Source organism: Mustela lutreola, chromosome 8 (genome assembly GCF_030435805.1).
Source record: "Mustela lutreola isolate mMusLut2 chromosome 8, mMusLut2.pri, whole genome shotgun sequence".
NCBI classification, from domain to species: Eukaryota; Metazoa; Chordata; class Mammalia; order Carnivora; family Mustelidae; genus Mustela; species Mustela lutreola.
In genome coordinates, this window is record NC_081297.1 from 109,576,655 (window position 1) to 109,591,020 (window position 14,366).

Genomic DNA, 14,366 nt, shown 5'->3' on the forward strand with positions numbered 1-14,366 from the left:
AAAGGTTTTTTAGTTGGTCTTCTATTTAGGATAAACAATTAAGTTCACTTTGATCATACATATTTTCAAATTCTGTTAATTAACAGCATTATATCAACTTCTTTGCAGCTGTACTCCTTGCCTATTTGCTCCCAGAAAATAATCCCTAGCATACAGCTACAAATTCTGGTATTTGTTTCAAATTATGCTTTCAACATAACTTCAAGCATGTTTGTCATAGAAATCTGATTCTATTAATCTATTTTTTTTTCATATTGAGACACTGAAGAATCAAAATAAACACTGTCTATTCCTATCACTGATGGCCCCATCCGAGTATTTATGAGTACCTATTATATAGACAGGTATTTCAGGCACCAAGGGATATAACAGTGAACAAAAAAGACAAAAAGTTTGCCCTTTGTGGTAGTTATGTTCTCAATTAGCAATAATCGCACCTCGGATAAACCTCATTGGCTACGATACTGCCACTGCGCAAAGCTGGTAGTTATGTTCTAGTGGGAGAGATGTACAATAACATACTAAACAAGTAAAAATGTGTTGCATATTATATAGTATAAAAACTAAAGAAAAAATAAGCAGAGAATAAGGACACAAGAAGTGTTAAGGAAAAGAGAGTTATAATTTAAGATAGGGTAGCCTAAGAAAACTTCACTACAGACTTGACTGAATAAAATGAGGGAGTTTATCATAATGACATGAAGGGGAAGAGTATTCTAGGCAGAGAGAGGAACAAGTATAGAGTTGAGGAGTAAGATGGGAGCAAGTCTGGAAGGCTCAGAGCATAGTGAGAAGTCCAGAGAGGCTGGAATACAAGGAGGAGAGTAGTAGGAAATGAAGTCAAAGAAGTAAAGGGGGGCCATATTATGTATAACCTAGTCAGGACTTGGCTTTATTCTGAATGAGATAGGAAGCCACTGGATTTCTGAGAAAAGGAGTGACTAGAGGGACAAGAGTATAATCAATAGGAAGTTACTGTAATACTCTAGGGGAGAGTTGAAGGGAAACTTGGATCAGGTGGTAGCAGTGAGGGTGAGAGGAAGTAGGTGAGTTCTAAATATATTTTGAAAGTAAAGCCAACAGGATTTCCAAACAGAACAAGTATGAAGTTTTGTTGTTGTTGTTGTTGTATTTGTTTGTTTGTTTGTTTGTTTAAAGGAATCAAAATGATATGAGTTGCAGTCTGGGCGCCTGGGTGGCTCAGCGGTTAAGCCGCTGCCTTCGGCTCAGGTCATGGTCTCGGGGTCCTGGGATCGAGTCCCACATCGGGCTCTCTGCTCAGCAGGGAGCCTGCTTCCCTCTCTCTCTCTTTGCCTGCCTCTCTGCCTACTTGTGATCTCTGTCTATCAAATAAACAAATAAAATCTTAAAAAAAAAAAAAAAAGAGTTGCAGTCTGAGTACCTGGAAGAATGGAACTCTCACTAAGATGGAAAAGACAGTGAGAAGGGTTAGTTTACAGAAAGAAACAGAAATGCTAAGTTTGAGACAGGTTAAGTTTGAAATATCCGTTAGCCATCCAACTCAAACCATCAAGTAGGCAACTGGACATACAAACCTGTATAGAGAAAGGTTCAGGTTGGCAAGAAACAGTATAAATTATAGTATGTGTGACAGGTAGGGTATAAGAACTGAATGACTAATCACAGGAAACTAAAAATGCGACAAAAAAAGAACAGGCACCAGAAAACATACATTATAATGGAACAACAGAACTAAGAATTAAGCTGAAACACTCTAAATAAAAGTGGAAATAAAATTTTAAAAAAAATACACAAGACTTCAGAAACCTTCCCCAGAATGTTGCAGATACAGAGACAGTAAACTGTAATACAAATTAAATTACCCTCCCAGAGTTGCCTGTAAGTAATGCCAATGGGAAATGGGATATAAGTAATTGAAGATATATATTAATTTTACCAAGTAACTTATAACACTTGTATGCATGGCTAAATGGCATACTACACTTCTTACTTTTACGGCTTTTAGGACCTGGGCCTAATTTGTACAGCTCCATGTTGTATAATACATGAATAAAGACAATATGAAATTATTGATGGGGGAATACTCTACTAAAGTATCTTGTAAAGTTTAAAAAATAAAAAGCTAGCCACTCTTCTCAGCTTTTGTTAGAGAACCAAAATATTACATGAAACTCAAAGAATCCCAGAACTTTTCCTCAGCTTCTTCAAAGAAAGACCATTAAAGATATGATAGAAACATTTTCTCTAACTGAATAACACCATATTTGTCATTATCCCTTCAACAATGTCCACACAGCCATTTCAACAGTCTTTTTCTCCTATACACAGATTCTCTGTTTGGGCACAAAGTATGGGGTGAAAGTGATAAAACAACATGCCTAGAATTGTTCTATTTATTATTAATTAGTATGCTAACAACTATTTTAACTAAAAGCATGAAATACAGCCATTACCTAAATCTTTACTGAATTTAGTTGACAAACCTCAGAGAAAGAGCATTATTCAAAAGTGGGATTTTACTTAATGTACTTCTAAATACTTGCCACACCATCTATAATTAGCATAAAACTTGCCGTCAAAACTTGCCGTCTTTCAGAAGTATAAATGAATAGGTAGAAGTTCATAATCACACCCTTCATCCTCGGAAAACCTTTAGTCCTAAGCAATTCAGGACAGATGGCCACTTTGTAACACAGAAACAATACTTTAAGAACTATTAAGCCTGATTCCATTGCACAGCACCTCCCCCTTAACATACATATGGATTTGACTCAAGTCATCTTTTGAGCTTAAGCCAAATCACAGCTTTGCTACAACTTGAAAAAAAAGTTTCAAAAAAAAAAAAAAAAAAAGTTTCAGGCTAGTTGCTCCTCTTCCCCCAACATAGTTAATCAAGTTGTGTTGATAGAAGCAATCCTTCTGCAGCTGGCTCTCAGAAGCCACAATTTGGAAGGAGGATTATATAAAACACCCCAAGAGTGCTCTATTTAGTGTTATCTTTGGCCCTTGAAGTAAGAGTCTTCAGTGAGAGATCTAAAACACAGCAGAGATTTGTTTGTTCTTCCTACAGGAGTCCTTTTTCTACACTCAGCTGAACTTTTTATATTCTTGCAATCAACTGCGAAACACACATTGTGTACATTTTATCCCTGGGTTTTATAGGAGATATTTTACAGAAATATTTTTCTAGGAACTAGAGCTTATCACTGTTAGATAGAGATTATTAATTGGTCTGCCAGGCAGTTATTTTAAAATAACCTAATCAGACTTTTGATTCAGCAAATGCACTTCTACAGATGTACACTAAAGTGATCACCCAAAATATTTAAAAAGATGTGTCCACAGATATTTATCACATCACTTAGAGTAATCCAAAAGAGTATTCTATTATTAAATAATACATTCATACAATGTACTATGTAGCCATTGAAGTTTTTTTCCCACTGACTGAACATCATTATGTGCTGACTTTTAAAATAGGTTAAAAAAAAGTTTTTATGACTCCACTTTTATAAAATTTCATATGTAAGACATATACATATGAAGAAACTTAGTAAAAAGGCCACCAAAATACTAAAAGTGGTTGCCTCTAGAAGGCAGAACTTCATTTATTATATTCTTCTATATTGTTTAAATATGCCCCCATTGGTATGCATTATTTTTACAGTTAAAAAAATTAAATCCATTCGCATTTTGGAAAAAATGAAAACATTTTTAAAGTGATCTTTTCAATCTACATGAATTACTTAGTGTAATGATATAATCTATAATAAAATACAGTGAAAAATATATTTTAAGACTCCAACTTGAAATCCTCAAAAAATAAAAAAATGTTAACATTTCAAAGATAGCACCATATATTACTCACTGTCTCTTGAACTTCAGCAACTTCTGAATATGGCAAGATCTAAAAAAAAAACAAATTTTCTCAGGAGTGATTTAATGTCAAATACTTGAATCTGAATTTAGAAAGCACCCAGTGTATAAATGAATTGAGAGTTGCATTAATCTTTTAAGAAGTAGCCCCCCACCCACCAAAAAAGTGCAACAATATGTTTACACTGGAAACCAAATCCTTTTAAAAACAACAACAAAAAACTCTGAGGCTTTGGGAAATTCCAGTCAATCTGCCAATCTGTGAAGTCCTCTCTGCATGTATTTAATTCTATCAGCCTTTTCCCCATGTAAACTTTCTCCTCTTTTGGTTTCTAAAGTACTCTACTCCTCTGCCTTCCCTTTCCTGTTTTCCTGACTCTACTCTTCTCATTCAGTAAGTCAGTGGCCATAACCAGTTCTCAGTCCTCAACTGAGTCCTCAACTCAGTCCTCTATCTACTCCTTTTCTGCAGATTGTGTTCATGCTCAAGGTGTATTTATCACCTTTATTCAGAAGATTTCCAAGTCCTACCCATCTCTAAAACTTCACTCCAAAACATTGCTACCTGTATGTTCAGACATTAGCGCAAAATAACTTCTGGTTCTAAAATCTATTAAAAAAAAAAAAAAAAAAAAAAAAAGGAAGGGCTCTAAAACCAGGAAAAGTAGTTTTAGAAAGCATCTTTAAGTCAAAAATAGCACTCAATAGCTTCTCTCCGAAACCAGCTTCCATGGCAATTTGCCCAAGTCTTTCAATTGTAGCATCTTTTTCTCACTCAGACAAAAACCCTTAAATCATCTGAGACTCTTTCCCCCCAACATCTCATGAAGTCATTAAGTTCTGATGATATTCACCGAGACAATCTCTACTTCATGTCTACTACTGTCCTTCAATTCTCACTATTACCTAGGCCAGACCCACATCACTTCATTTCTCATCTCCCCTTTCAATAAATGTCCCTGCATTACATTTCACCTCACTCATTCATTTACTCTGCTAGGTACTAGAATTCAAAAACACAATAAAGACATGGTTCCTACTGCCAACAAGATGACCATATATTGAAGACTGTATGTACTGTAATAGCAATTTATATGACATTGAGGTAAGTTATCTTGTTCAACCAATATTACTCCTCCTTTGAGCTAGCACCACCATTATCAAGTCATTGAACTCTGAGATTTTCTTCTCTGTGAATACATAATTATAAATGTTACAACTTTCCAGAATCATTGTGAGGCTTAACAACAGTTTACATGAGTGGTACAGTTTACGTAAGTGTACTTTGTAGATTTTTTTAAAAAGCAATATGCAGACATAGGTAGGATTACTTAGCAGTGCACAAATAACAAAGACTAAGAAAAAACCAAGAACTTCATTTAGCAAATTAATTCCATAAACTATCACACTGGCCATGTTACTCCTCCATTTAAAAACATTTGATAGTACCCATTCTTTAAAAAATAAGTGCCAAACCCGATACTGAAATTTTCTACAGCATGGACCAATTATTCATGCCACAGGGTGTTCTGATCCCCCATAAGATAGCTTTGCAATTTACCTAAATTCTCTGTCTAGTAAAATTGATTATGCTCAGAGTGATTTGCAATTCTCTCCCTTTCTTTTTGCTTCCCTGTTCAATAGCTTGAAAGTTCCCTGACCTCAAATTGCCAATTGCCAATTCTGCTATCACAGTTTAAGATAAAACTCTGACTCCCTAATAACAGTTCTTCATCAACATAATTAGTTGTCTCATAGTATTTTCTCTATTGCTATCACAAATGAGAAAAAAAAAATTTTCATTTAACTTTTCCCTAATATTATAATGATCTAGTACTCTGCTACCAAATCGAACTTTCTTCAATGATGCTAGTACTCTGCTACCAAATGAACTTTCTTCAATTTCTTCAATGAAATAGTTTATATCTACAATATCCAATAGAGTAGCTACTAACTACATGTAGCTGTTAAATTCTTGAAATGTGGCTACTGAAAACTGAGGCACTGAATTTATTTAATTTAAACATAAGTGGCTATACTATTTAACATTTCAAGTCTAACCAATCTTACCATTCCCAGCTAAACCTCACTGATCATTCTTTAGGACTAGCCATCACAGATCATTCCTTTTCTCAAACTCTCTCCCCTTTCCTAGTTTCCAAGCTATTTTCTCACTTTTTCCTTCTTCCCTCTTGTTGCTTGGCTCCCTTTCCCTTCTGCCCCTGCCCTCCAAGTTGTATCTTAGAATCTCTTTTGTTCCCATTCAACATGCTTTCCTCAGATGATTCCATTGGCTTAATTTTTAAATGGGGTCTATTCACCAACAACTCCTCAAATTAGTTTCCCTCCTAAACTTCTCCTGAGCTTCCACTCCTTAAAGGTTTCCAGTCACCATCCTGCTGCACTCATTCTTCTTATCTCAGATAAAGTATCACATCCTCCGTGAGGGATTTCCTGACCTCCCACACCAGGCAAAAACAAAGGGATACTATATCTGTGTTGTCACTGCACCCTTCTATCAGGTAGAACTGCAGGGGAGAGCCCACAGAGTTCCATGTGCTCTAGAGACAGTGCCACTGCAGCACACCACCATTTTCCTGACTGAGGAGGTGAAAGACACCTAATTCACCTTCCCCACAAACCTCAACACTTACAGCAGAAGCACCACAGCCTGCCTAATTGACCTGCAAGCTCCACAATGGCAATTATCCTTTAGGACTCTGTTCAAAAGTAACTTCATCAAGGGCACCTGCGTGACTCAGTCAGTTAAGCATCTTGACTCTTGATTTCAGCTCAGGTCATCATCTTAGGGTCGTGAGATGGAGCGCCATGTGGGGTTAAGATTCTCTTAAGATTCTGCTTAAGATTCTCTCTCTCTCTCCCTCTTTCTCTCACAGTGCCTGGGTCGCTCAGTTGGTTAAGTGTCTGCCTTGGGCTAAGGTCATGATCTCAGGGTTGTAGGAGTTATGTGTTGGTCTCCCTGCAGCAGGGAGTCTGCTTCTCCCTATCCCTCTACACTCCTGCTCATGTTCTCTCTCTCTCTCTCCAATAAATGAAATCTTAAAAAAAAAAAAAAAAAAAAAGAAAAAAAGTCTTTCCCTCTGACCCATCCACACTCTTAAAAAAAATAAAAAAGTAACTTCATCAGAAGATTTCCACAGTATTCTCAGAAAATAGCAACACCCATCCCCTAGATTCTCTATCCATCTTACCCTGCTTTATTTTTCATCACAACAATCACCACTTAACAGTATATATTTATGTTGTTGTTTTTTTTTTCTTCCTCCACTAGAGTGTTAGCTCTACTGAAGTAGGAACTTAAGTTTGTTTTGGTCACTGTTGTATCCCTTTAGACTAGAACAGAGCCTGGCACTTGGGAGGCAATCAACAAATACTGAATGACAAATGCATGAAGGAAAAAAGAAGGTTTAGTCATTATTATAACTCTAATACCTAGCAAAGAATTTCTTAAATGTAGTTTGCTGAGTTCCTGTTTATGAAATGAATTGGTTTAAATTCTCTAACAGCAAAAAAAAAGTCTTATTCAACTCTGTATTTTCCAAACCTTAACATTCTGCATGCTTCACATAGATACACAAAGAACTAATATGGACTTGAATTCTGAAATCTGAGTTCTAAGCCTAGGTCTCTCAATATTCCCTGGGTAAACCTGAATAAATATCTCGAATTCAGCTTTTTTATTTGCTCACAAGGTCTGTTAAAATCCTAAAATTCTGTTATAATAACAATTCAACATAGAAAATTACCTCAAAACCTGAGAACATCTTAAGCTGTAATGTAAAGCATATTCATATTTTCTTCCACTTTTAGTCTCTGGCTATCATATGCCCAAAGTCCTTTGTTAGGAATTCCATTATTTCTCTTAAATAATTCTGTCCTTTATAAATAACACTGTTACAGATTTACCACCTGTCTTTGGTAATGAAGCATAAGTTCTATTTCTTCTGGTAATGGTGGTCTCTTGTTACAATGAAAGCAACCTCCTTCATCAAGGACTTCATACACAAGGAAAATTCAAAACTGACTTTGTCAGTTGTAACTAATGTCATGCATCTGGTGAGACTGCTGGTGAAGTCTGTGGTTATGAAACAAGAATTAAATCTTGGCCTTTGACCTCATTAACATTCTCCCCTATATTTGACCTACCCATACTTTGTCACCTGACAAGCATAAAGAAACCATGTAATCACATCACAATCATGCTAGGGATGACAATAAGCTTGTATACAAAAATATTTCAATGTATGATGCTTAATCTTATGACCTACTTAAATAACTCAAGTAAGAGTTTATGTTACTTGGAATTTTATTCTGGTCAATTCCTTACACAGATACATACACCCACATTCTATATTGAATCATGACCAGGATCTGAATTAAGACATAAGGGCTGTATAACAAATAGCCTCTTTCCATCTAGAGTTCAATTTCTAACAAATCACTGATGAGCATATCACGTTGTTCAGTATCAAGCCAGAGGAAAGACTGCTAATATTGGAAACATCAACTTCCATGACTCATAATATCTGTTGGGTCCCCCAATAATGGGTCAATGGTCAAAGGAGCGAGACTGATACAAAGCAAAGGTCAAGCAAAGCTTTATTTCGCACCAAGCATCAAGAATCAAACCAACCATCAAACAGACCAGTCCAGGCCGCCCATTACAGAGAGGGCGACCCCTCCCTGCCTCACAGACTAACTTTTATAAAGCGAAGGCCATATGGTTGGGCCTGGCCCCCCACAGGTGGTGAATGAGATTGTAACACACAGAGAAAGCTGCACAGTCATGCTAGGTCACACATGGGTGGCCAACTGAATTATAATTCACCCCATAGTAGCTATTTGAACTAGCCTATCACCTTAGTCAGAATTGGCGCCCAAAAGGCGGGGCCCACACTCCTTGGTAGGCAGGGAGACAGTATGCAAGCTTTACTGATTGGATGTCTCTACCTGAGCCGACTCATCCCTGTACTCATCCCTGCATTCGGACGTTATCTCCACCTGACCTGACCCACCCTTGTATTTGGGCTCTGCACCTGGGACTGGTTTCCCCGACTTGCTTTTAAGTAAGTTCCTCTGGGGGGGGGCAGAGTCAATTTAAGTTTTACTGCATAAACAACAAAATGGCTATTTAACCAGGGTGGGGCTGCTCTGGCTGAATAGGCCCTTACAATATCTACTACACATAAAAATGCAGTTAACAACTGTTCTTCAATTGTATACTGCCTAAATGCCAAAATATTCACTCCAGATAGAAAAATCAAAATTAGTTACAGGGGAACAAAGCTTTGAGTTAAATAAAAATAGATCATGTATCACATACTTTTTCAAGTACACATTATACTAGGTAATGCACACAAAAATTTTAAAAGGCTGTGTCTGACATAGATCAATTTAAAATAAAAATGCTAGCCTTTACATTCAATGACAAGAGAAACAAAATTAGAGTACATGTATTTAAATCCTAACATGACCCACTGATTAGCTATGTGATCTTAGAAAAAATTACTAACTTCCTCAGAGTCTCAGTTTCTTCATCTTTAAAAACAGAGTAAACATCTACCCCACAGTACTACAGAAATTAAATGAGAAAGTATGTGAGACACCGACCTGAGATCAGGACACACAGTAAGTGTGCAAAAATATATTTGTTTATTTGTTTGTTCTCCATACTAATAAATTAACCCAAATATGGAATTACCTAATTCTAAAAATCTAGTGAAAAAAAGCAAAATCCAAAAGGGACATATTTTCTATTCAGCTACTATTACCCTATAGGTTTTAAATGCCTTCTACCTAGATGACACAACTGCATGCTAACTTATTCCCTGGGCTAACCACCTCTATTTTTATAGTTCTCAACTTTGGCCAAAAATCAACTGGGAGACTTTTAAAGAGTACCAATGTCTGCATCTCACTCTCTGAGACTCTAATTCAAATGAACAGGGGTGCAACATGGGTACTGGGATTTTTCAAGACACCTCAGAGATAGCTCTATAATGTTTAGCTGGTTGTCCCTGCAATATCCCATAATTTTGCAAAATGATTTTCCCAAGTCACAATTCTAAACAGGTTTTGCTCCAAAAAACAAGAACAAAAAAATTCAATAGTCTTACATTACCTTAAAAACAATAATTTCAAACTATAGAAATTCAAGGATCTGTATATTCTGATTCTAACTTGGTTGAGATGCAGTATAGGAAAATAATTAAAGCTTGGCTTATGGAGCCAAATGTATCTCAGTTCTGCCACTTACTAGTTGTATGACCCTGGGCAACTTAATTATTTCTGTGTTCTCTTTTGTTAAATGAGGTATTAAATTAATACCCACATTAAATGAGGGTAATAATGCTATCTCATAAGGTTATTAGAAAATTATGTAAGTTTACCTGAAAAGCACTAGCAATAGCTTCTGGCACAGAACAGAAATTTAACAAATGTTAGTTGCTATTAATTTCTTATAGTTTTATTTTCTTGGGGTGGGGGGAGACTTTTTATTTATATATTTGAGAGAGCACGCACAAGCAGAGAGAAGAGGCAGAGGGAGAGGCAGAGGGAGCCCAAGGCAGGACTCAATCCCAGGACCCTGGCTGGCTTCATGACCTGAGCCAAAGGCAGACACTTAACTGACCGAGTCACCCAGGCTAATGTATCTCTAACATGCTAAAATTCTAATCCTTCACATTCTAATCTGAGGTTTGATAGGATACATTTTATTTTCTAAAAAAAATACAAGAAAAAATTTAAGTAAGAGTTAAATGTATGAGCCACCTGAGTGGCTCAGTCTGTTAAGAGATTGCCAGGTCATGATCCTGGGATCCTGGCACAGAGCTCTATATGGGGCCTCCCTGCTCAGTTGGGGAGTCGGTTTCTCCTTCTACCCTTCCCACTGCTTAAGCACTCGCACGTGCACTTGCTCTCTCTCTCTCAAATAAATAAAATCTTCAGGAAAAAAAAAAAGAGGTTAAATGTAGAGCAGTGGCTTTAATGATAATTCTGCTTACAGAAGCACCCACATGTCTTAAAACAGGAGAAACACCAAGTAAAAATGTTCATAAAAAATCTTCAATCCATACTTTTAAAAACTGAATGATTGCATTATTTATGGACATTAAAAGAAATAACAAAATTTGAAACTTGTTTTTCCTCAAGTCTAGTTCAGCAAAACAAATAGCTCTCTATTGGATAACCTATTTACTTGCAAGTTAAGTGCTTAATAGTTCTACTTTTGTTTTTTAAACTAAGGGCATGTCACAGCAGCCAAAGGTCTTAATAGGAATGAAGTGTTAAAAACAATGCTGCTGTTCTTTTGATTTTTTTAGTCCCCTCTCACTCACCACCATAGCTATTCTACATACAGAGAACACAAAGCCAAAAAGAAAGTAACCAGCTTCTTTTCCAAATGGGAACTGATTTATTTACTAGTTAAATAACTAATACTCTCCCTGAACCTATCTTTACAGACGGATGTATGGCAGGCAACCTTAGACTAGAACAAGTATAGTACCACAGATGGAGAAAAGGCCTGAGGATAGGAGGGAGAGTTGGAAGTCATCTTTCTGTGCCCTTGTTTCTTGGCAATACTGGACAGATCACTGCCCACCCTGTCCTCAGTACCAGGGTAGAACATGATTTAATACCAACTAGAAACATTAAACACCATTTTAAACACTTTGTTTTTAAACTGTAGGTGGCTCAGTAGGTTAATGATCTGATCTTTATCTCAGCTCAGGTTTTGATCTGAGTCATGAGTTCAAGTCCCACACTAGGCTCCACTATTTAAAAATAAATAGAATAGAACAGAACAGAACTGTGCATATGTCCAGCTGCAGTATTGCAGGAAAGGAGGTTGCCACTATCTCTCACTGCTCCTTTCCCCAAATGAGCTAAGTGATTACAACTAGAGAGGCAGCTTGTGACTATGAGCTATGCTCAGAGAAAATACACAGAAAAATCCCCTAAGAAACATAAATATATTGGTGTGAGGGCAAGTGGAAAATGATGAAGCAATGATTTTAAGAGATTCTTCTACTCTACAACATATATTCCCTAGATCAGCTGAAAGAGCCCCTAGGTGCTTTCTTTTCTATCTAGGACAGTATCAATCAGACAAAGCAATGAATATTCCCAAGAGAATATTATTCCCAAGGAAGTAAAAACTCATAAACAAAAATAATTAATATCCTAAGGAGTCCAAATGCTATGAAAGAAAAACTGAAGAGTCTCAACTGGAGAACTAATTAGTGAACCAAACCCATCAAAAACTTAAAATAATGGTAATAAATATGCTCAAAAAGATGAGAGGATATTATAAAAATGAATTATAACCAAACATTCACAGAAAAGCAGCTAGTAATAATGAGTATAAAAATATTATGATGAAACAAGGTATATAGCAGGATTGACAAGCAAAACAAATATAATAAATAAATTAGTAAGCAGGAAGAGTGATGAAGGAATTCAACAAGGCATAATGAAAAGAAAAGAAGGAAAACACGAGAGATAAAAAACAGAAACAAAAGCGCCACATTCCCCAAAGAGGAGACCCCTTAAATAGGGCACAATGTATTCCAAAAAGTAACAAAATAATAAATCTTAAATGATTTTGAAAATTATTAAAAAATAGATTAATCTGAAAAAATATAAAACACTATAACCATTCCATCAACTTTCACCTGCAGGCATACATACACAGAACAATAGTCCTAACTGTATAAGGACTGGAAAGAAATAAACTATTATTTGCAGATGAATCAGACAAAACATTAAAACTCTTAAAGACAAAATAGGTAAGCATTCAACCAGTATCTGTAAATGTCAAAATGAAAACAGAAACAAAATAAAAACAAAAACTGCTTGAAAGATACAGATCATAATGCTAGCGCTATATTACAATTTTTTAATAGTTAAATTTTATTGTGATTATCACTCCCTCATTCCTGAAGGCCCTGTCATTTCTTCTTTCTACCCTGCCCCCACCCCCATCACCTTCTGGATCCCTCTTTTCATATCAGGTAGCTATAAGTTATTCTTTTTTAAAGAGTTAATTACTAAAGGCTTGAGGAATTTTCAAACTTTGGGCCTCCAGATCCCTTCACTGTCCCAGAAATTACTGAAGACTGCAAAGAACTATTCTTTACTGGGGATTATACCTACTGCTATTTGCCCTATTATAAAGTAAAAATGAGAAACTCACTATTTCAGCCACATAATCAAAAACAACATCAGAAATGACAAGTCAGGTTGACAGTATATACACTTGGCAATGATGTGATGAAATGGCATTTTACTTTTGTGGTCTCTTCCCCCAAACCCATAAGGACCAGAGAAAAACAGACAAATCTCAACTGAAGGACATTGTGCAAAATATCTAACCAGTACTTCTCAAAATTATCAAGGCCATCAAAAACAAGGAAATCACAGTCAAGAGGACCAAAAGGAAACATGACTACTAAATGTAATGTGCTATTCCAGATAGGATACTAGAACAGAAAAGGACAACAGGTAAAAACTAAGGAAATCTGAATTGAGTATGGACTTTAGTTAATAGTGTTATCAACCTAGACTCATTAATTATATCAAATGTACCATAAATGTGTTAATAGTAAGGGAATTTGAGTAAAAAGTATATGGAAACTCTAGAATTTTTTTTCTATGCCTAAAACTATTCTAAAAAATAGAGTTTATTTAAATAAAAAAGCATTGCTTAGGAAAAAACTAAACTAAAACAAAAGAATACACAAGCACACACTCCATTAGCCAGTAGATTGATGACATCAGCACCTAAGGTAGTCTCTGGAATAGTGCACTGTACACTCATGAGAGAATGAGAAAAGAGGCAAATAACATCGAATACCATTTACTGAAGAAGCTTTCCAAGCATAATGGAAATACCAAAGATTTCTGGCTTAGAATTTTGCCGATGGACTGTGTAAATCACTGGTTATTTTTCTTTTTCAAAGCTAACTCTTGTGCAACTGGGTGGCTCAGTCAATTAAGCATCTGCCTTCAGCTCAGGTCATGATATCAGGGTCCTGGCATCGAGTCCCAAGTCAGGCTCCCTGCTGCTTTTCCCTCTCCCTAGGCTACTCCCCCTGTTCACACTCTCTTTCTCTCAAATAAAATCTCAATTAAAAAAAGCTATTTTCAACTCCCATTAGAGTTGATTAAAGTCCCATTATATATCTGCAAATTTTTTATGTTATATTATTCAAGCTTCTTGAATAATAAGCTTGAATAAGCTTCTAAGAACATTTAACAAGTCAAATAAATGAAACTATAATAAGATAGAATCTAAGTACCCTTACAGTAAGAAATGACTGAGTGGTATTTTCCCACTTGGGAAGTGCAAATATTACAAATACTGAAATACTACTAACTTGTAGTGTTCATAAGTTAAAGATGGTAACAAAGCATAAAGCATATTTGTCAAATTGCTTTATCCTTTTAAAAACTGTCTCCCTTTAGTAGAAGATTCAACAAAGTTG

At 36.0% G+C, this 14,366-nt stretch overlaps 1 protein-coding gene and 1 pseudogene across 10 annotated transcripts in view; both read right to left on the reverse strand.

The window, feature by feature from the left end:
- The window catches only part of OSBPL8 (oxysterol binding protein like 8), a 157,793-nt gene that overhangs the window by 90,302 nt on the left and 53,125 nt on the right, over positions 1-14,366 (reverse strand). For 6 of the 10 annotated variants that reach the window (XM_059186380.1, XM_059186381.1, XM_059186378.1 and 3 more), the window contains one exon: positions 3,851-3,889. The exons of the other annotated variants lie outside the window; for them this stretch is intronic. In XM_059186380.1, coding sequence (XP_059042363.1) covers positions 3,851-3,889 — 39 coding nt within the window. The remainder of the gene's footprint in view (positions 1-3,850; positions 3,890-14,366) is intronic. 10 annotated transcript variants of the gene reach the window in all.
- On the reverse strand, positions 330-482 carry LOC131839943 (U4 spliceosomal RNA; annotated as a pseudogene).